General features: G+C 45.0%; 1 protein-coding gene across 1 annotated transcript in view; it reads left to right on the top strand.

Moving 5' to 3' along the window:
• The first annotated feature begins 2,371 nt into the window (after nucleotides 1–2,371).
• The window catches only part of LOC134413032 (uncharacterized), a 192,776-nt gene continuing 172,020 nt past the window's right edge, over nucleotides 2,372–23,127 (top strand). The window contains exon 1 of the mRNA XM_063147067.1: nucleotides 2,372–2,692. Within this exon, the coding sequence (XP_063003137.1) occupies nucleotides 2,372–2,692 (321 nt within the window). The remainder of the gene's footprint in view (nucleotides 2,693–23,127) is intronic.

The following is a 23,127-nucleotide window of genomic DNA, read 5'->3' as shown; positions in this document are numbered from 1 at the left end:
TTTTTAGATACTCCCACCCATCCTGCACTCCTTTTCTCTTTAGGCTCCCTTGCCACGGGACCTTACTTATTATAGTTCTGAGTTTATTAAAATCAGCTTTCCTAAAATCCAGAGTACGTGTATGGCTACGCTCGACTTTTGTCTCCTTCATAATCAAGAATTCAAGTATGACGTGGTCACTTTCCCCCAGAGTTCCCGTAACTGCCACTTTATCCACTAAGTCATCCCTATTGGTCAATAACAAGTCAAGGATTGCTGACCCTCTAGTTCCTTCCACCACTTTCTGTAGGAGAAAGTTATCACCCATACATGTCAGGAATTTCTTGGAAGGGCCGCTTTTGGCAGTAATGGTCTCCCAACAGATATCAGGGTAATTGAAGTCCCCCATCACTACTACATCACACTTCCTTGAAACACTGGCAATTTGTTTCTCAAAAGTTTCGTCCTCGTCTTCTCCTTGATTGGGTGGTCGGTAGTAGACTCCGATTATCATATTCTTTTTATTCCTAGCCCCATTTATTTTAATCCAGACGCTCTCGACGGGGCTCCCAATCTCATCCGCCTGTATTTCTGTGCAGGGATAGGTATTTTTAACATATAGTGCAACTCCACCTCCCTTTCTATTTCTTCTGTTCTTTTTGAACAAGTTATATCCTTCAATTGCTATATTCCAGTCATGGGAGTCATCCCACCAAGTTTCAGTTATACCTATCAAGTCGTATTTGCCTTCATGTAATAAGAGTTCAAGTTCATTCTGTTTGTTTCCCATGCTCTGGGCATTAGTATAGAGACATCGAAGACCATGTGTTTTATAGTCTGGCTTTGTTCCTACCTTGTTGCAGACACTATTTTGGGACTCTGTTGGAGCTGTTCTCTGTACTGTGGTGCATTGGCCTTCATCCATTGTTGCCTCAAAATTTACGTCTCCCACCCCCGCAAGATTCAGTTTAAAGCCCTCCTGATGAAGTTCTTCATGCTGTGGCCGAACTCATTCTTTCCAGCCCTTGTGAGGTGCAACCCATCCCTTGCCAGCAGTCCATGTTCCAAGTAGCGTAGCCCGTGGTCCCAGAATCCAAAACTCTCACGACGGCACCACCTTCGAAGCCAGTCGTTCATCCGGAGTATTTTTCTTTCCCTTTCTAATCCTCTTCAAGGAACCGGGAGGATGGATGAGAAAACTACCTGGGCCCCAAAGTTCTTCAGTTTCCTTCCCAGAACTTCAAAGTCTGAAATGATTTCTTTGTAGCTCTGCTTGGCGACATCATTTGTTCCCACATGGATGAGAAGAAAGGGGTATGTGTCCGTGGGCTTTATGAGCTTCGGTAACCCTTCAGTCACATCTCTAATCTGTGCTCCAGGGAGACAGCACACCTGGCGAGTCCATGGGTCTTCACGACATACTTGGGTTTCAATCCCACGCAGCAGGGAGTCTCCCACAACGACTACTCTTCGCTTCTTCTTGGTTGACCTACCTTCTGTCTCTTGGTCACTGTTGCATGGTGCCTCCTGTATTTAACTAAGTTTGTTTTTTAACGGACCCCAGGACTGTTGTTTTTAAATGGATACCGTTGTTTTTATACTGTTTATGTTTCTGATGGTTTAAAATTTTGTATGCTTTTTAATGTTCACTGTTTTTAACTTTTGTAAACCGCCCAGAGAGCTTCGGCTATGGGGGCGGTATAAATGTAATCAATCAATCAATCAATCAATCCCCAGCTAGCATCTGGAGGGCACAAGGTTGAGCAAGCCTGACCTAGGTACACCCGTACCCTGGCTATGGGTCCGCACAACACGCCGACCCAAACTCCGTGGGTTGTTTGTTGAAACATGGGTTGGTGCGTTGTCTGAACCCAGGGTGTTTTCTGCCGCGTGGCTTAATTTTCTCCACCTTGAGAACCCGTGGTTCATTGCTGGGCTGCTCAAGGGGGTTAATGAGCCACCCTGCTGAAAATGCGCTGCATTCAGACAACGCAACAACCCACGGTTCAACAACACCCCACACCCAACCACTGAGTCTGGGCTGGAGTATCGACACCCACCCACCCACCCACCCACATTTCCACATCTCCCTTTCCAACTGACTCGCCTACCTTCGTTCTGCACAAAAGCCCTCTTTAATTAGACAACAAATCCCATCCTCCCCAGCTGAAATAGCTGGGGACGACCAGAGTCGTGTTCCAGCACATCTGGAGGGCTGCAGGAATGCGGATGGAGAGGACTCCCCCCCTTTTTTTTTGCGGGTACCTGCGTGTTTCCAAATGTTGGAGCTGATCAGTTTTGTTTCTCCGGCGCTGGGTGTCCCCCTACTGGTGCCTGTTTTCCTCTTGAATCATGTGAATTCTCCGAATTCTCTCTCTCTATGGACGTCAACATGTCAAACAAGAAAAAAATGCTAATTTGTGGCCTCTTCCAAGCCATTGGGTGGTTCCTATTTATCATCTTCTTGGGTTTGTACATCTCGGAATGGCTTTCGGAGCCGTCCGTCCGACTGGCCGAATGCCAGTCAGAGCTACAGAACCAGAGCTCTCAGACTCAGGCTCGGATCGCGTCCCTCGGGCAGTGCATGGAGGCCATGGAGAAGGAGAAGAAGAAGGACGAAGAGGAAGGCGGCAGGCTGAGAGTCCAACTGGTGAACGCCAACCAGAGCGTGGACGAGATGAAAGGGCGTTGGGACGCCTGCCAAACCCAGCTGGTAAATGCTTTGTATTCTCTTGACTTCACTTCAGAATGAGACGTATTCGCGGAGGGAAAACGCAGCCGCGCAAACACAGGCCTCAGGGAAGCGTTTGCACCGCGAACCAAATGTATCGGCTGTTTGATTATTATCGCACCTTCCCTACCAATGTGTGTGGTTCCCTGAACACATTCGATACTCACAACAACCCTGGGAGGTAGGTCAGGTTGGGAATGAATGACTGGTTCAAGATGACCCCGGAGGGATTTGAACGCAATTCTCTTAACATCTCTTGGTCGGATGCTTTAACCACTATGACGCACGGCCTGGTGCTCTCGGTTAGACAAGGGCCCGTGGACAGAAAGTTGCAAGGCGGAAAGGGAGGCAGAAGAAGTTCATGGATTTATTATTTGTTAAAAAACTTGCTAGCCTCCACCCTTTCCTTGCTAGCTAAACCCGCCTCTACTGTGAGGAGGAGGACCGCCGTGCCCTCTTCTTCTCCCTGCTATAAATGGTATGGGTCTCCCACGCCCCCTTGGGCCGCCTCCCCGGCCCCTTCCTGAATAGAGGTAGTGTGCCTGTGTCAGCGCGGCTGCAAGCATCGAAGCTTCTTCGCGCCTCTCTTTCTTACGCTTCTCACTCTCTCTATCTTCTCTACCATTGAAAATGTATTTGGCTGTGGTGACAATTTGAGAAACAGAGTTTCTTTGCCACCCTGGCTGATGTAATTTGAAATATTCCTTAATGCCAGTCGCTGCTTGATCAACAAACAAACTAACCACCAATGCTGCATTTGTTCAGCCTCCGGATCGATTCCTCCCCATGTCCTCAGCCCTTTTTGCAACCGTGCCATAAAATCGGCTGGGCTCTCGATTTTTTCCTTGGGTAATGGTTTTTTACTTTTGACCAATTAATGGTTTTCCATCCCATGTCCTGTAGCACTGTCAGAGCTCTTTGGTTCAATGGATCTAACGGTCCCCTTTGGGCATCGCTGTTTGGGTTTATTGGGGATGCTACAGGAAAAGATGTGACTACAGTTCCAGCTCCATCTGCTAGAGGGGTGGCTGTCAAATTAGCGGTGAGTCTTCGGCAAAAATCCTGATATTGGGTAGGTTTTAAAACCGAACTTAGGAGATGAGCCAGATCGCTTGGGGTTGGCTTATACATATCAATAATCAGTTTAAATTGGCTCACCGCTCTGTCTGGATCTTCATACAAGTCTGGGTGTTTTTGGCCCACAGAACTAGGTCTTTTGTCTTAAATGGCACATAAGTCCAGTGGTCAGATGATTAATTTTTGCTGGTATTTCCGCATTGTTGGCAGTAGCCGGCTGTATAGGGCGTACTACTAAAGACTGGGGCCCTGGCATTAATGGAGTCTGCATGGTAACATATTCAGGCTCCGGAAGTGAAGGGAGTGGTACCACGGTTGCAACACTGGAGGTGCCATTTTGAGTATTCGGCGCCTCTTTAGCGGACTCACCCAATGCACACTGATAAGCTGTTGGCGGAGCACTAGGGCCAGGATTCTTAATACGTTCTGCTCTTTTATAGGCAACATCTGCCCACAGATACCAGTAGTCCATTTGGCCAGGGCGAGATTCTTCTAAGACATGTCTCAATGATCTTAAAACTCCTTGATTGAAAGAACCAATTTCTGGCCATGAATGACTCAGCAATGGCCACTTATTAACACACAATATAAGCATACGTTTCTTTGACAATCCTGCCATGCCAGGCAGTTTCCCTTTTTCCTACTGTTCACACATAACACTGAGTGGACTCCCACTCGGAATACTCTGACCTTGACCCATTTTGAACAAATTTTCTCCTCTTGTCCTTTGTCACGACAAGTTTAATTGGTGATTACAACGCCAGATAATCAAGTCACCACGCCGGGTGACTATGGGTCACTCTTAATTAATTTCTACTTCGCCGAGTAGATTTATTACCACGCCGGGTAAATGTGTCACCACGCCGGATGACTATAGGTCAGTAAGATTTATTACCACGCCGGGTAAATGTGTCACCACACCGGATGACTTAAAAATTCCTAAATTTCTAAGGGCCCTCTAAGATTTTTAAGAATAAAAGGTTCGTCTCACCTGTCAGGAGCCTCGTCCTTTGATGGAAGCGGAGGAAGACACGTCCCGCCGACGGCTGTGACTTGTAGAAATATCTACCGGGCGCCCACTGGGCCGCAGCGGGGCGAGCCGGCCTCGCGCGACCAGTCGGACTTTCTGCTCCTGGCTGGCTCGCCAATTGATGTGGATGATGGGTTAGGTTGTCCAACCGGACTTATCTCCAAGTGAGACAGAACCAGGTATTCTTAAGAGTTGTTTATTGTATTGATACAGAGACAGGTCATACACGCAAGAGCATCAGCATGTTACACACAGCTCCAACTAACTTGGGAGGATGTGGTATAGAGATATTTATACATCAAGGTACAGGATGCATGCGTATAGCTGACAGAGCCTCTCCGGGCTGCTGCTACGTTCGCCTTACAGCAGTTACTTTGCTCCATATATGGCCAGCTGTGCATTCAGGTAGCCTGATTGGTTACCAAGTGTCTATAGGACATGATCAGGGCCTTCAGATGATACAGACCCCCACATCAAAGCCAGCAAGATCTAAGGGTTGAAACCAGACAGCAAGAGCCAAAGGAGGAAGCCAGGAGGCACAGGCCAAGGGATAAAGCCAGCAAGATCTGAGGGTTGAAACCAGGAAGCAAGAGCCAAAGGAGGAAGCCAGGAGGCACAGGCCAAGGGATAAAGCCAGCAAGATCTGAGGGTTGAAACCAGGAAGCAAGAGCCAAAGGAGGAAGCCAGGAGGCACAGGCCAAGGGATAAAGCCAGCAAGATCTGAGGGTTGAAACAGACAGCAAGAGCCAAAGGAGGAAGCCAGGAGGCACAGGCCAAGGGATGAAGCCAGCAAGATCTGAGGGTTGAAACCAGGAAGCAAGAGCCAAAGGAGGAAGCCAGGAGGCACAGGCCAAGGGATAAAGCCAGCAAGATCTGAGGGTTGAAACCAGACAGCAAGAGCCAAAGGAGGAAGCCAGGAGGCACAAGCCAAGGGATAAAGCCAGCAAGATCTGAGGGTTGAAACCAGGAAGCAAGAGGCAAAGGAGGAAGCCAGGAGGCACAGGCCAAGGGATAAAGCCAGCAAGATCTGAGGGTTGAAACCAGGAAGCAAGAGCCAAAGGAGGAAGCCAGAAGGCACAGGCCAAGGGATAAAGCCAGCAAGATCTGAGGGTTGAAACCAGGAAGCAAGAGCCAAAGGAGGAAGCCAGGAGGCACAGGCCAAGGGATAAAGCCAGCAAGATCTGAGGGTTGAAACCAGACAGCAAGAGGCAAAGGAGGAAGCCAGGAGGCACAGGCCAAGGGATGAAGCCAGCAAGATCTGAGGGTTGAAACCAGGAAGCAAGAGCCAAAGGAGGAAGCCAGGAGGCACAGGCCAAGGGATGAAGCCAGCAAGATCTGAGGGTTGAAACCAGGAAGCAAGAGGCAAAGGAGGAAGCCAGGAGGCACAGGCCAAGGGATAAAGCCAGCAAGATCTGAGGGTTGAAACCAGGAAGCAAGAGCCAAAGGAGGAAGCCAGGAGGCACAGGCCAAGGGATAAAGCCAGCAAGATCTGAGGGTTGAAACCAGGAAGCAAGAGCCAAAGGAGGAAGCCAGGAGGCACAGGCCAAGGGATAAAGCCAGCAAGATCTGAGGGTTGAAACCAGGAAGCAAGAGCCAAAGGAGGAAGCCAGGAGGCACAGGCCAAGGGATGAAGCCAGCAACTCAAGCGCCAAGGACTGAAGCCAGGCACCAAGAGCTGGCAGGCCACATGAACACAACCAATCAGAAAGGGGTCATGTGACATGGTGGCACATGTCGGCATGCCGCACGCCGCGATTCCGAACTACGGCTCCCAAGATGCACCTCAGAATTGCACATGCGCAAAACCTGAGGTTTCACATTTCAAAGAGAACTTGGCAGCCAGTTCAAACTTGAGCCTAGGAATGGAACAAGTCTTCCTACAAGCACAAACACACACACACACACACACACACACTCTTCGACACTCTGGCTTCATGGGAAATATGGGTGGCTCCCATTTCAGAGTGAAGTGGTGCTGCCCCCTGCTGGCCAACCTGTGGAAAGAGAGCTGCCGGTTTGCGATTCCAGCTGTTGCTTGGTAAAGAGGACTAGCCTCTTTGTGGAATTTTGAACGGCCGGTGAAAATGATATTGTTTCGTCAAAACATCAAGACTGAATGCCACTCTCCGTTTTGATCCCCAGTTTCAAAATGCATTTTAGGACATATTTAGCCTTTATATACGTATGGAATCATAGAATCGTAGAGTTGGAAGGGGCCTACAAGGCCATCGAGTCCAACCCCCTGCTCAATGCAGGAATCCACCCTGCAGCGTACCTGACAGATGCTTGTCCAGCTGCCTCTTGAAGGCTTCTAGTGTGGGAGAGCCCACAACCTCCCTAGGTCACTGGTTCCATTGTCATACTGCTCTAACAGTCAGGGCGTTTTTCCTGATGTCCAGCTGGAATCTGGCTTCCTGTCACTTGAGCCCCTTAATCCGTGTCCTGCACTCTGGGAGGATCGAGAAGAGATCCTGGCCCTCCTCTCTGTGACAACCTTTTAAGTATTTGAAGAGTGCTCTCATGTCTCCCCTCCATCTTCTCTTCTCCAGGCTAAACATGCCCAATTCTTTCAGTCTCTCTTCATAGGGCTTTGTTTCCAGACCCCTGATCATCCTGGCTGCCCTCCTCTGAACACGCTCCAGCTTGTCTGCGTCCTTCTGGAATTGTGGAGCCCAGTGTTAGACAAGTTCTTTGCCCTTAGGAACGAGATCCAATTCAGCCCCTAAGAACGACTCCACACTTTCCAGCGACAGAGGGTTCAAAAGCGCTTTATTGATTATAATCAAGATCTGAGAGTCTTGAAAGCAACAGTCAGACAAAGAATTGGAAATTCAGAACAGCTTTTCAAGCCTGAAAGGGGCAGTGCCCCATAGCAATATTAACCAATCAGAACGTAGCCCCAGAGCTTCTTATCTTCTGCAAAACAATCCCTTTGTAACAGTAAGTTACTGCAAGTTAACTTTCTGCCTGGAGCCGAGAAACTATTGTTTTGGTTAGATAAGACAGTTACATGAAGACACCCTTGAAGACGCCCTGCTACGTGACATTTCGCCTGGTGTGTAATGGATACTTTACAGCTTCCTTTAGAAAATGGAGGTGGTTCTGCTAACATAGCGTGACCCTATTTTGGAACCCCAAAAGGAGGACAACGTGGCTCAAGGAGGCGTGCCCAACCCAACCTGCTCAGCCCCCAAGGCGGGCCCATCCTGACATGACCGGCCCTCAATATATTATATTGAGATGTAATATAAACTAGATTTTTACAATTTCTATTAAAGGTCTTGCTCCAGGCACAGCCTTTTGCAGATGTTTATCTGTACAATAGTGGGAGAACTGGTGAGAAGCACCCACCATAAGGCCTCCACTTCCCTTACTCGGCTTCGTCCTTTTTCTTCTGCTGCCCCTTACGCCTGGAACGCTCTTCCAGAACACTTGAGAACTACAAACTCAATCACTGCTTTTAAAACTCAGCTAAAAACTTTTCTTTTCCCTATAGCCTTCAAATATTGAGTTTGTTCTGACTCTATACTGTTAGCTTTACCCTACCCGGTGCCTGTTTACACTTCCCTGTGCCTGTTTGCATTCTCCTTCCCTCTTTATTGTTTACTACAACTTATTAGATTGTAAGCCTATGCGGCAGGGTCTTGCTATGTACTGTGTTATCTGTACAGCACCATGTACATTGATGGTGCTATATAAATAAATAATAATAATAATAATAATAATACCAATCTCTGTTACGACCACTATCAAAACATCTGACTACAAGTTACAAGAGTTAGGTTTTATTTATTTATTTATTTATTTATTTATTCATTCATTCATTCATTCCATTTATATCCCACCATTTTCCCTCTAAGGAACCCAAAGCGGGGTACATAATCCTCCTCTCCATTTTATCCTCACAACAACAAGCCTGCGAGGTAGGATGGGCTGAGAGTCTGTGACTGGCCCCAAAACACCCAGTGAGCTTCCATGGCTGAGTGTAGACTAGAACCCAGATCTTCCGACTCTCAGTCCGACACTCTAGCCACTACACCCCAAACCACAAGTCAGACATTTAATATGCTAGCACTATTAAAGGGATAGTCAGTGTGAAGTTCAGGTTAATTCTGGTTCACTTTGTGTGAATGACTAGGCAGTGTAGCCGAATCCTACTCAGAAGTAAGTTCCATGGAGTTTAGTGAACACAAAAGAAGACGAAGCGCTCCATCTGCTTTTCTTCCCCTCTGCTCCCCTTTCTCCAGCAAGTGCAACCCCCTCCTGTCAAGGGAGGTTTGCCATAGGATTACATTGGCCTAAAGAAATGTCTATAACTTTTTTATTTTTAATGATATAAAAATGAAATTTGGTGAGCTTACAGATACCTTGGAGATGCTTAAGCATTTCCAATTTTAGACAGATATGTCCATCAGTTTTCTTGCAATGAATTTTTTAAAATGTGAGTTCCAGTCACTTCAAAGTGCTATAACTTCCTCATTTTTCAAGAAACACACATGTAACTTTGCATTGTGATAGAACCTAAGCGGGGCTTGATGCATGGCAGTTTTGAAGCACAGATGTTCATCCACTGATTTTTAAGATTTTACCCTCAAACCATCCCCCCATTTACAAAAATGCATTGATCACCACCATTTTTTAAGGTAAACACACATAACCTGGCAACCGGATAGCTTCTAAATATATCCTTAGGAATGGCAATTTTGAAGCACATGGCTTCATCTGCTACTTTTTAGGGTTTTAAAAAAAGTTTGAGTTTTTAAAATTATTCTTTAAAAATACGCTGTCATTTTTCAAGCTACACACCTGCAATATTGCAGCATGATAGAACCTAAGTAGGGCTAGATGCATGGCAATTTTGAAGCAAATAGGTTCATCCGCTGGTTTTTAGTCGTTTTTAAAAAAGTTTTACCATTCTCCTTTTACAAAAATGCATTCATCTCTGTCATTTTTAAAGGTAAAGCCATGTAACTAGGCACCATGATAGCCTTTAAATATGGTAGGTCTTTATAAGGGCTTGATGCATGGCAATTTTGAAGCATATAGGTCCATCCGCTGATTTTTAGTGATTTTTAAAAAGTTTTAGCCAAGTTCAGAAAGCTCTGTGTGTATTGGGAGCTGACAAGTTCTTCAATAAATTAGAAACTTCCTCTCAGCAGGAGTGTTAACCACTTCAAAGGAACACAGGCAATACTAAGACAGGGAGGCCCAGTGGTTTGGCCCAGTATTCGGGGAATTCCAACACATTCACCTGCGGCAGCAAGTGGCCTATCACCTTTCTTGCAGGGGGAGGGGTACTACCGAACAGAAGATCCAGCAGAGACAACCAGCTCAAAAATATGTATTGATTTATTAGTATTTACAGAAGTTTTAAATCAACAGATTTCAGTGTAATGAACCAAAAACATAAAAACATAAACATATAAAAACTACGTTGGGAATACAATGCTGACATCAACTGATGTGTCTTCTTCCCAGCAGAACCCAGAGAGGATTGGAGAATGTCCCGGATCCCTCAGGAGAGTGGAGTGTACATACTGAAACAAGACCTCTGCCTAGCCCACGTCGCGAACCGTCTAGCTGCCATGCCAACTCCTCAGCCGAAACAAGTGCCGACCAGCCTGCCGAAGGTGGTGGAGGCCTTCTTCCAAGGCCCGTGATTGAAAGAAGGGCCCCTTGGCCGAAGCCAGTCCAGGGCCCTTGCCAAATGCCAGTAGAGAAGCCTGTGCCGCCTCCAACAACGGTACAGAAGCAGTTGCCGCCTCCTGTGCGGAGCCCAGATATCACCAGGTGGCCAGAGCCACCCCACACGTCTACCCCGAAGCCGGTGCCTCCCCGTCTGCAGAGCCTAGTGACAACTTCGCCGCCGAAGCCACGCCTGACATCTCTCCCGACATCGATGGCGGCCTGCGTGGAAAAGGCCGTGGCAAAGCCAGGGCTGACCGATGGACCCAAGATGGATATAATCAATCCTATGGCACTCTGGAAAAATGAAGGCATAACATGTTAGTCTTCCATTCAGACAAAAGGGTTTTCAAGTGATTCTGTGGAAGGAACTTAATTTATCTTGACTAAGGAGGAATACGGCCCTGAAATGGACTTTGTTGCCTAAACCGTCTTCTCTGTTTCATACCTTGCCAGTAGAGATTCCTGGAAATGAGTTCAAACGTTGGCAACAAGCTCTAGCCACGTTCAGTGGAGGGGGCAAGCGCATCCGTGTCAATCAAGCGACTCTCTTCCGGCCAACTAACCTAGGGGGGTTGGGTGTCCCAAATCTTAGGCTGTAGCATGATGCCTTTCAATTGAGGCAACTACTCCAAATCATTAGGAACAAGACCGCAATCCCGTGGGTGTCAATTGAAAGCGCCCCCTGCATCCCTACGATCAGGGCGATCCCCTTTCTTCCAACACTGAAAAAACATGTACAAACCATTAAAAACCCGTTTTTGAAAGCAAATGTCAAGCTTTGAGCAAAATGGGCAAAATGGTTTGCAACAACCCCTTCCCCCTAACCCTGATTTATCAATAGGAATCCTGGCGAATCCTTACAAATGTCGTAGTCTCGTCACTGACCTGTGCGGCGGCTTTGGATAGTAAAGCCGCGTTGGCCTGGACGAAGTCGAAGGTGGTGGGTTGGGTCCATCGGTCTTTTGCCAAGGCGTCTCTCTCGCTTTTGCCGGAGCGGCCTTTCCGACGCAGGTCGCCTTTGACTTTTGGAGAGATGCCCGGCGTGGCTTCTTTGGCGAAGTTGCTCCTCGGCTCTGCGTTGGGGGTGTCACCGGCTCCAGGGTAGTCGCGTATTGTGGGTTGACCCACAAGCTGGTAATATCTGGGGTCCGCACACGAGGCGGCACCGGCTTCTGTACCGTTGTTGGCGGCGGCACAGGCTCCTCTACTGGCACTCCGCGAAGGAAGAAATTGTTATTTCTTTCCGGCCTCGGCAAGGAGGCCTCCACCAACTTGGGCAGTCTGGAGGGCACTTTTGTCGGCTGGTACGTTGGCCATGGCTTCGCTTGAAACTGAGTCGTTTTACGGCTCCACTCATCACGACGTGGGCTTGGCAGAGGTGTTTCCTTGGTCATTCCTCTCTCCTGAGGGATCCGGGGCAGTTTGAAATCCTCTCTGGATTCTGTTGGGAAGAAGACACATCAGTTTATGGAAGCGTTTATTGAACTCCCCCCCGCAAATGGCCAACTTTGATTTTTAAGAACAGATGTTTTGTAGAAAAAATAAAAAGCACAAAACTTGAACTTATTCTGTTTTTTCTTAAAACAGCTAATTGGTATAAAACGGTGACCCTTAAAGGGCAGTACGGCGCCCCTCTGAGGTCTGCGCCCTGGGCGGCTGCCTAGTGGGCCTAATGGTAGCACCGGCCCTGCTTCTCCCAATACGTTGACCATTTCTTGCACCCCTTCGTGGCACAAATGCTTTCATATTTAAAAGAAAACTTTGATTTCATCTATAAAATAGAGGGTAAATATATTCCGCCCGATGCCATTGTGGCAATTTTCGACGTCCATTCCCTCGATGATACCCCCCATATTGAGGCACACAATACTGTTGAATGGTATCTCAAGAAACGGGAGAATCTTTCTCCACCTACCTATGTCCTATTAGAACTTACTGAGATCATATTAGAAAAAAACTATTTTAGATTTGATGAAAAACAATTCCTGCAGATTCGAGGCGTTGCCATGGGAAGCCCTTTTGCCCCTAGTGCGGCCAATTTAATCATGGCACGGCTGGAAGAGGATTTTATCTCTCATCCGGCTCAAAACCCCTTCTATATTTATTTATTTATTTATTTATTTATCATACTTATACCCCGCTCCTCAGCCAAAAAAGGCTCTCGGAGCGGCTTACATTTAGCAAAAAAGACAGTATAAGGAAATACTATTCTATAAACGATACATAGACAATATTTTTTTTAATTTTTGCAAATCCACATAGTTTCATTGACTTTTTAACCTGGATCAATACTATAGCAACATCAAATTTTCCTCTCATCAAGATAGAAATGAGACTGGCTTTTCGGATACGTGGGTTTACTGCCATTCTGATCACTTATATCTAAAAACGTTTATAAAACCAACAGACAGAAATTCTTTCTTACATTATTCCTCATTCCATCTTCCACATCTAAGAAAAAAATGTCTTACCTGCCATGATGTTGAAAGGCCACCGCTCTGGAAAGTTTCCCTAATGCTGAGTCTCACAGCTGCAGTCCTTACCGGCCCAAAGTCCGGTAAGGAATAGGCCACACACTTGCAATGATGTCAACCTGTTTATGGCTGTTCCCATGGTGACCTGGGATTTGTGAGGCGGGCTCAAGGGAAATATTCAAAGTGGGGTATGGTGATGAAAGACGATGTCATAGCAGAAGGTAGGGTGGCCATATGGAAAGGAGGCCAGGGCTCCTGTATCTTCAACCGTTTTAGAGGAAAGGGAATTTCCCTTTTTATCTCAACAGTGAAAGCTGCAGGAGCTATACTAGAGTGACCAGATACAAAAGAGGGCAGAGCTCCTGCAGGTTGAACTGTTTGATGACAAGGGAATTCCATCAGGTACTCCATGCATACAAATGACACCTGCTGAAATTCCTTTCCCTCTACAATTGTTACAGAAGCCCTGTCCTTCCTTTTCATAGAGTCACCCTACAGAAGGCAGAAGAGCAGACCAAGGGCTAAGAATTCAGCTAGGCAGGGAAGAGAGTTAGTGGTTCACAGACTCCCTGTATCTGTCTGTCGAAGAGTCAGTGATCTCCATCTTGACCTCTAGAGAGCAAGGCCTAGTCTGAGATGGCTGAGATAGTTCAAAGAGAATCACTTGAAAGCCCTTTTGTTTGAATGGAAGACTAACATGTGATGCCTTCAGGTTTCCAGAGTGCCATAGTAGTGAAGGGTCCTTTTAGTTACCCTGGCACTAAGTATGACAGGGTCCAGAAGATGGTAGTGACATTACCTTGGATTTCCTGTATTGCAGTAAATTTGGTGTGTGTGTTAATAAAGAAATAGCCTTGTTAGTCTATGCGCCCTGAATGCAAAAGTCTTGAGTTCAAATTTCCACCAATGCCTAGGACTCCCTAGATAACCTTACGCAAGCCTCTTGGAAGTTGATTTTCTAGAGCCATTTCTAGATTCTAGGGACAGTCCTCGATTCAAGCTAATCAACCTAGGATTAATCCTATCAATGGGTATTAGTCATGATGACCCTATATTAATTACCCTCAGTGTCAGATGCGGTTTGGCACTAAATACCAGTTGCTAAGGAACAAGGAGGGTGCCACTGCGATCACGTCTTGGTTGTGCATTTCTCACACCGTCCACACTGGCATTGTGGGAGGGAATCACAAAAGAACTGGGCAATCCGCAGCAGTTCTGAAAGGAAGTCAACGCTTTTGGAACTCAGCTTCTCAGTGGGCGGAATTCTGGATCTAGCAGTATCTCAGATCTCTGGCTATTACAGAAACAGGTCAGATCACCAGTCCGATTGCTAGTACCCCCCAGAGCAGGCACATTGAAGCAATGAAACTTAGAGAAATGGGGACCTACCAAGTTCCCACGGATTCACTGTGTCTACTCCAGTTAGGAGGAGCAATTGAATTCAGGCCATTATCTCTCTTTCAAACCAGAAAGAACAGAATAAGGATGTTTCTCTAATGTACAACTATCATGACTATCAGAGGTTGCTACATCCCATACACTGATGAAGCAAAAGCACATTGGTGGCATCTTCCTTTCCCTTCTAAAATGTTCGAGTAATTCAACTGCTGCCAGCACACGTTTCGTAATTTCCCTTTACATAGATTTCAAGTATAAAAAACGATAGATCTACTGGTCTCAGGCAAAAAGTATCTGGACATACTCTAATTCTTAATTTTAAAGTTCAGTTTATTGAACACAAAAGTTCAATATCTAACCCCCATCACGTGTATTACGATGTTCAACACACTAAAATAAAACCACTTGGAGAGCATTTAGCTAAATTCACAGGCAACTTCTTTTTAAGTGCATCTCAAAGACTTTGCATAGTTCAGGTTTATTGAGATTTTCATCACCTGTTTTCTCCCCTTAATCTAACAGAAGAACAATTATATGGAAGAGGCTAGGGTGACCATATTTTGGAAAACAAAAAGGAGGACAACATGGTCGCCCCCAAGGGGGCGTGTCCAGCACCAAGGGGGCGTGCCCACCCGAACATAGCCTTGGTCACATGTCTGATTTTACAGCACACATTTAAGACAAATCTCTTCTTCATAACATCTTAATGTTAAAATCACTGAAATAAAGAACAAGTGAGAGATTCAATGTATCTGAAATTAACTTCACTCACTCCTACTTTTGTAGGTTTTGCTGTACTTTGAAGCTTTTGCTATACTCTTTGCGTTATTTTATTTATTTATTTATTTATTTATTTATTTATTTATTTATTTTATTACATTTATATACCGCCCCACAGCCGAAGCTCTCTGGGCGGTTTACAACAATTAAAAATAGTAAACATTAAAAGTATACAAAAATTAAAAAAACATAAAAACAGTATAAAAACAACAGTATAAAAAGTGTTACATTCTCCCCTTCCCTCAAATATTTTGTCTGACTGTATCTTCACTCATTGCAAGCTGCTGTTGTTGTTAAAAGGCTTTGCTACTGGCCCCAGATCTGTTTCAAATTTGGTATGGCTAAAGCTCTACCTAAAAGCTATCATGGTGCCAACTTTCAGCTCTTTATCTTTAAAAATGACAGTTTAAAAAATAATAATTTTAAAACCTCATTTTTAAAAAAAATCCTAAAAAATCAATGGATGAATGGATCTCTTTCAAATTTGGTGTGGCTAAAGCTCTACCTAAATCCTATCATGGTACAAAGTTTCATCGCTTTATCTTTAAAAATGACGATTTTAAAAATAATAATTTTAAAACCTCAATTTTTAAAAAATTCTTAAAAAATCAATGGATGAACGGATCTCTTTCAAATTTGGTGTGGCTAAAGCTCTACCTAAGTCCTTTCATGATGCAAAGTTTCATCTCTTTATCTTTAAAAATGACGATTTAAAAAATAATAATTTTAAAACCTTAATTTTTAAAAAATTCCTAAAAAATCAGTGAATGAACAGATCTGTTTCAAATTTGGTATGACTAAATCCCTTCGTAAGAGCTACCATTGTGCCAAGTTTCATGTCTTTATCTTAAAAAATGACGGAGTTATAAGCATTTTTGTTAATTCCCATTAGAGCTGCTCTTTGTAAAAAATCCGGATTTCCCTCCCCCTCCCGGATTTACCGGCTTACAGTAGAAATCCGGTCATATGGTCACCCTACTGCTAACACCAGAACTGGACACAATACTCTAGATGAGGCCTAACCAGGGCCTAATAGAGAGGAACCAGTACTTCACGCGATTTGGAAGCCATACTTCTATTAATGCAGCCCAAAATAGCATTTGCCTTTCTTGCAGCCATATCGCACTGTTGGCTCATATTCAGCTTGTGATCTACAACAATTCCAAGATCTTTCTCGTTTGTAGTATATATTATTGTATATCGCCTCGGGTAGTCACAGAGTGGAAGAAGAGGAGATTGGAAAATATACTAAATAACCCTACAACTACTTACTTAGGAGTAAGCCTTAAATTGACAGTGCTTACTTCTGAGTAGACATGGATAGGAATGCACTGTAAATGTCATTTGCGAACCCAAAGAATGAGATTCTTTGGTGGCATTTCCTTCTACACACACACACAGCGCCTGTCTTTCCTCCCCTCTCCTGGGAAACTTTCTGTTTCGACATCTAAAATGTATTTTAACAGCGTACGCTAGGAACACCCGCTTCCTCCTTTGCTCGTCCTAGCTATGCTCCTGCAAAACGCGGTTGCGAAAGGTTGGAACGTCATCCGCCGAACGATTCCCCCGGTGAAAACCTTTGCAGCGGCAAATTCATTCGCTGAATATTCATCTCAAATACATGAATATTCAGGACAGACGTGGAGAAGAGATAGAAATTCCTTGGGCACAGACACCAAAAACTGGACGACAAGGCCATTGCCAGTGCGGTCATAGTCTGGGGTGAGCTGGGAGCTAGGCGTGGGTGGAGAAATGTGTTTGGTTCTTCTTCTTCTTCTTCTTCTTCTTCTTCTTCTTCTTCTTCTTCTATTATTATTATTATTATTATTATTATTATTATTATTATTATTATTATTTCTATACCACCCCATAGCCAAAGCTCTCTGGGCGGTTTACACAAGATTAAAAACAATTAAAAACAATATACAGAATTTAAAAACCACATAAACATACATCACAGAAACATATATCTAAAAACAACTATGAAAACAGACCCAGGATCGATGAAACTCGTCACTTATTGCTAAAGGCCTGGGGAAAGAGAAAAGCTTGAACCTACGCTGAAAAGATAGCAATGTGGGCACGAGGCGGGCCTCGTTGGGGAGAGCATTCCATAATTGGGGGGCCACCACAGAGAAGGCCCCGTCCCTTATTGCCATTCTCTGAGCTTTGCTTCTTTGCGAGATCATATAATAATAATCATAGAATCATAGAATAGCAGAGTTGGAAGGGACCTACAAGGAATCCACCCTAAAGCATCCCCGACAGATGCTTGTCCAGCTGCCTCTTGAAGGCCTCTAGTGTGGGAGAGCCCACAACCTCCCTAGGTAACTGATTCCATTGTTGCACTGCTCTAACAATCAGGAAGTTTTTCCTGATGTCCAGCCGGAATCTGGCTTCCTTTAACTTGAGTCCATTATTCTGTGACCTGCACTCTGGGAGGATCGAGAAGAGATCCTGGCCCTCCTCTGAGTGGCAACCTTTTAAGAGATCCTGGTTGCCCTCCTCTGAACACGCTCCAGCTTGTCTGCGTCCTTCTTGAATTGTGGAGCCCAGAACTGGACGCAATACTACTACTACTACTACTAATAATAATAATAATATTTTTATACCACTGGGTATATTAACATCTCTAAGTGGCACACATTAAAATACCATATCATCACATTGTAAAGTATTATTAGAATATTAATACTATTATATTCAGTATGTTACAAGGTAGCTTCTGTGAGCAGTACTGACTCCATTTTGAAGCGACCCAAAACCCCACCTACAGACTGAGAGCATTCACAGAAGGCCTAGGTCAAGTAACCATTTCCTGATAGACTTCTTCAAACGCATGCCCCAGAGACAAACTAAGCAGAATATGAATGCTGGATAGCAAGAGTCATACCTGGTCATACACCTGCTAATGCAGCCCTGTGGCTGAACTCCAGGCTGCATCAAGTACAGCCATCATCCCAAATCACCCTCTTTTGTTCCCATAGCAAGTCGATCTTTAGATAAGATCATACAAAACCCCTCAAGTTGAAGGGAAGGGTGGAGGCTAGCTCTCTCGCTCTCTCTTGAACCAGCAACACAGCGCATACTAGACTTTCCAAAGCACCATGGGTGAGTGCTTTGCCTCGCTGTATTCTTTGCCTCTTCACCTAAGACCAGGAGTTGCAACGCTCCCCAAGGAAAGGTATATTGCCTTTAAAGATTCCCACTACTCTTTCCCCTGCTGTCTCTGTGTGTATTCTCTTAAGTCTAGGGCATATGAAAAGGAGGACAGGACTCCTGTATCTTTAACAGTTGCATAGAAAAGGGAATTTCAGCAGGTGACATTTGTGTATATATGGACAACCTGGTGAAATTCCCTCTTCATCACAACAGTTAAAGGTGTAGGAGCTATACTAGAGTGACCAGATTTAAAAGAGGGCAGGGCTTCTGCAGCTTTAACTTTTGTGATGAAGAGGACATTTCACCAGGTTCCCCATATATACAAATGACACATGCTGACATTTCCTTTTCAATATAACTGTTAAAGATACAGGAGCCCTGTCCTCTTTTTCATAGGGTCACCCTATACAGCCCTGTCCTCCTTTTCATAGGGTCACCCTACTTAAGTCTCAAAAAGTCTATTTTTCAGTCTTGAAACTGCTTCTAAGCCTCTACTTGCTCAGCTAATTTCCCCAAAACTAGCTTGTGCCTTTGTATTTGTTTCAACCTCAATAAATCTGCCATTGTGGCGTTATCCCCTTCAGTGCTGTAAGTTTCTTGAGTAAGAGTCACCTTACTTAGCCACAGACGCTCTATTGCCAAGGGTGTGAGTCTCATTAGAACGTGTGCAAGTCTGTACACGAGTCTAATGAGAGCACATCACGTAACTAATAATAATGATGATGATAATAATAATAATAATAATAATAATAATAATAATAATAATAATAATAATAATATCTGGTCAAGAGAGCCCTGCCCTTTTGACCAGAAGGAAAAGAGGGCAAGGCTCCTGCAGCTTTAACTGTTGTGACGAAGAGGGGATTTCACCAGGTGCTGCAGGCGTACAAATGAGATGTCATGAAACTCCCTTTTCTATACAACCCTTGAAGATATAGGAGCCCGGTCCTCCTTTCCATAGGGTCACCCTAAGCCTACTTCCTGCTATGCCTGAAAATTCTCTCTGGAGGGTTGTAGGACTTATTTATTTATTGTTGCATTTATATCCCACCTTTTTTCCACCTTAAGAAACCCAAGGCGGCATACCTAAACCTCCTCCTCTCCATGTTATCCTCACAACAACAACCCTGTGAGGTAGGTTGGCCTGAGAGTCTGTGACTGGCCCAAAGTCACCCAGTGGGTTTCCTCGGCTGAACGGGGACTCGAACCCAGCTCTCCTGAGACCAATGCTCTAACCACTACACCACACTGGCTCTTTTCCCCCCCCTGTGTCAACATGCATGAGATTGCACCATAAAACCTCCTCCTGGCACCAGTTTCAAGTTTACCTCTCTTTTTAAAATAATACTAATAATAACAACAACAATAATAATAATAATTCTTCAAAACCACCTAGCCAACTTGATCAACGGCTTCCTGTGTAAACCACAAGGACATGTTTCGTTTCTCAAAGTCTGCATTTATTTATTTTTTAAAAAGAGTCTGAATTTTCGAAAGCGTTTCTCAGACATGTCAAACGTCTGTTGCGGCTGAGTTCTCCATCCTGTCATTGAAGCACCTGGGTGTGAGTCAGCTTTGATCAATTTAGTTATCCGAGAAAGTGTCGGTGCGGTCAGATTTTCTTTCTGAACAACGAGGCGACTAAAACTGAGAGGCTGCAATGAAACTTGGCTCAGCAATACTACAAACGAGAAAGATCTTGGAATTGTTGTAGATCACAAGCTGAATATGAGCCAACAGTGCGATATGGCTGCAAGAAAGGCAAATGCTATTTTGGGCTGCATTAATAGAAGTATAGCTTCCAAATCACGTGAGGTACTGGTTCCTCTCTATTCGGCCCTGGTTAGGCCTCATCTAGAGTATTGCGTCCAGTTCTGGGCTCCACAATTCAAGAAGGACGCAGACAAGCTGGAGCGTGTTCAGAAGAGGGCAACCAGGATGATCAGAGGTCTAGAAACAAAGCCCTATGAAGAGAGACTGAAAGAACTGGGCATGTTTAGCCTGGAGAAGAGAAGATGGAGGGGAGACATGATAGCACTCTTCAAATACTTAAAAGGTTGTCACACAGAGGAGGGCCAGGATCTCTTCTCGATTCTCCCAGAGTGCAGGACACGGAATAACGGGCTCAAGTTAAAGGAAGCCAGATTCCGGCTGGACATCAGGAAAAACTTCCTGACTGTTAGAGCAGTACGACAATGGAACCAGTGACCTAGGGAGGTTGTGGGCTCTCCCACCCTAGAGGCCTTCAAGAGGCAGCTGGACAACCATCTGTCAGGGATGCTTTAGGGTGGATTCCTGCATTGAGCAGGGGGTTGGACTCGATGGCCTTGTAGGCCCCTTCCAACTCTGCTATTCTATGATTCTATGATTCTATGAAACTCTAACTCCCATCATCCCAAGGGAGAGGGCCTTTTCGGTGGTGGCCCCCTGACTGTGGAATGATCTCCCCGATGAGGCTCGCCTGACGCCAACACGGTTATCTTTCAGGCGCCAGGTTAAGACTTTTCTCTTCTCCCAGGCATTTTATTTATTTATTTATTTATTACATTTCTATACCGCCCAATAGCCAAAGCTCTCTGGGCGGTTCACAAAAATTAAAACCACAATAAAACAACCAACAGGTTAAAAGCACAATTACAAAATACAGTATAAAAAACATTTAACAGTATTTCATAGAATCATAGAATCATAGAATAGCAGAGTTGGAAGGGGCCTACAAGGCCATCGAGTCCAACCCCCTGCTCAATGCAGGAATCCACCCTAAAGCATCCCTGACAGATGGTTGTCCAGCTGCCTCTTGAAGGCCTCTAGGGTGGGAGAGCCCACAACCTCCCTAGGTCACTGGTTCCATTGTCGTACTGCTCTAACAGTCAGGAAGTTTTTCCTGATGTCCAGCCGGAATCTGGCTTCCTTTAACTTGAGCCCGTTACTCCGTGTCCTGCACTCTGGGAGAATCGAGAAGAGATCCTGGCCCTCCTCTGTGTGACAACCTTTTAAGTATTTGAAGAGTGCTATCATGTCTCCCCTCAATCTTCTCTTCTCCAGGCTAAACATGCCCAGTTCTTTCAGTCTCTCTTCATAGGGCTTTGTTTCTAGACCTCTGATCATCCTGGTTGCCCTCTTCTGAACACGCTCCAGCTTGTCTGCGTCCTTCTTGAATTGTGGAGCCCAGAACTGGACGCAATACTCTAGATGAGGCCTAACCAGGGCCGAATAGAGAGGAACCAGTACCTCACGTGATTTGGAAGCTATACTTCTATTAATGCAGCCCAAAATAGCATTTGCTTTTCTTGCAGCCATATCGCACTGTTGGCTCATATTCAGCTTGTGATCTACAACAATTCCAAGATCTTTCTCATTTGTAGTATTGCTGAGCCAAGTGTCCCCCATCTTGTAACTGTGCATTTGGTTTCTATTCCCTAAATGTAGAACTTGGCATTTATCCCTATTAAATTTCATTCTGTTGTTTTCAGCCCAGCACTCCAGCCTATCAAGATCACTTTGAAGTTTGTTTCTGTCTTCCAGGGTATTAGCTATCCCACCCAATTTGGTGTCATCTGCAAATTTGATCAGCGTTCCCTGCACCTCCTCGTCCAAATCATTAATAAAAATGTTGAAGAGCACTGGGCCCAGGACTGAGCCCTGCGGCACCCCACTCGTTGCCTCTCCCCAGTTTGAGAAGGTTCCATTGATAAGTACTCTTTGAGTCCGATTCTGTAGCCAACTGTGGATCCACCTAATAGTTGTTCCATCTAGCCCACTTTTAGCTAGTTTGTTAATCAGAATGTCATGTGGTACTTTGTCAAAAGCTTTGCTGAAGTCAAGATATATGACATCCACAGCATTCCCACAGTCCACAAGGGAGGTTATCCTATCAAAAAATGAGATCAAATTAGTCTGACAGGATTTGTTCCTGACAAATCCATGTTGGCTTCTAGTAATCACTGCATTGATTTCAAGGTGTTTACAGATTGACTTCTTTATAATCTGCTCCAGAATTTTCCCAGGGATGGATGTCAGGCTGACTGGTCTGTAGTTCCCAGGTTCCTCCTTTTTGCCCTTTTTGAAGATAGGGACAACGTTATCCCTCCTCCAATCGTCCGGCACCTCACCCGTCTTCCATGATTTTGCAAAGATAATAGACAAAGGTTCTGAGAGTTCTTCCGCTAGCTCCTTCATTACTCTGGGATGCAGTTCATCGGGCCCTGGGGATTTGAACTCATTCAAGGAAATTAGGTGTTCTTTGACCATTTGTTTATCAATCTCAAACTGCAATCCTGCCCCCTCAACTTCTGCTTCACTTTTTCCAGGGGGGTCATAGATCCGCTTTTGGGAGAAGACCGAGGCAAAGTAGGAATTGAGCACTTCAGCCTTTTGTTTGTCGTCTGTTATCAATTTGCCATCCTCATTAAGCAGTTGAACCACCATTTCTTTCCTCTGTCTTTTACTACTCACGTATCTGAAGAAAGCCTTTTTATTGCTTTTAGCATCCCTCGCTAATCTCAGCTCATTCACAGCTTTAGCCCTCCTGACGCCATTTCGGCACTTCTGCGCCACTTGTCTGTACTCTTCTTTTGTAGCCTGGCCTTCCTTCCACTTCCTATATGTATCCCTTTTTGTTTTCAGTTCATCAATAAGCTTTTTGTGGAGCCACATTGGTTTCCTCTGTTGTCTTCTATCTTTTCTCCTTGTTGGAATTGTTTGTAACTGTGCCTTTAAAATTTCATTTTTTAGATACTCCCACCCATCCTGCACTCCTTTTCTCTTTAGGCTCCCTTGCCACGGGACCTTACTTATTATAGTTCTGA

This window comes from Elgaria multicarinata, chromosome 23, assembly GCF_023053635.1.
Source record: "Elgaria multicarinata webbii isolate HBS135686 ecotype San Diego chromosome 23, rElgMul1.1.pri, whole genome shotgun sequence".
Taxonomy (NCBI): Eukaryota; Metazoa; Chordata; class Lepidosauria; order Squamata; family Anguidae; genus Elgaria; species Elgaria multicarinata.
Note: the sequence above shows the minus strand (reverse complement) of the source record. Positions and strands in the feature narration are given on the sequence as shown.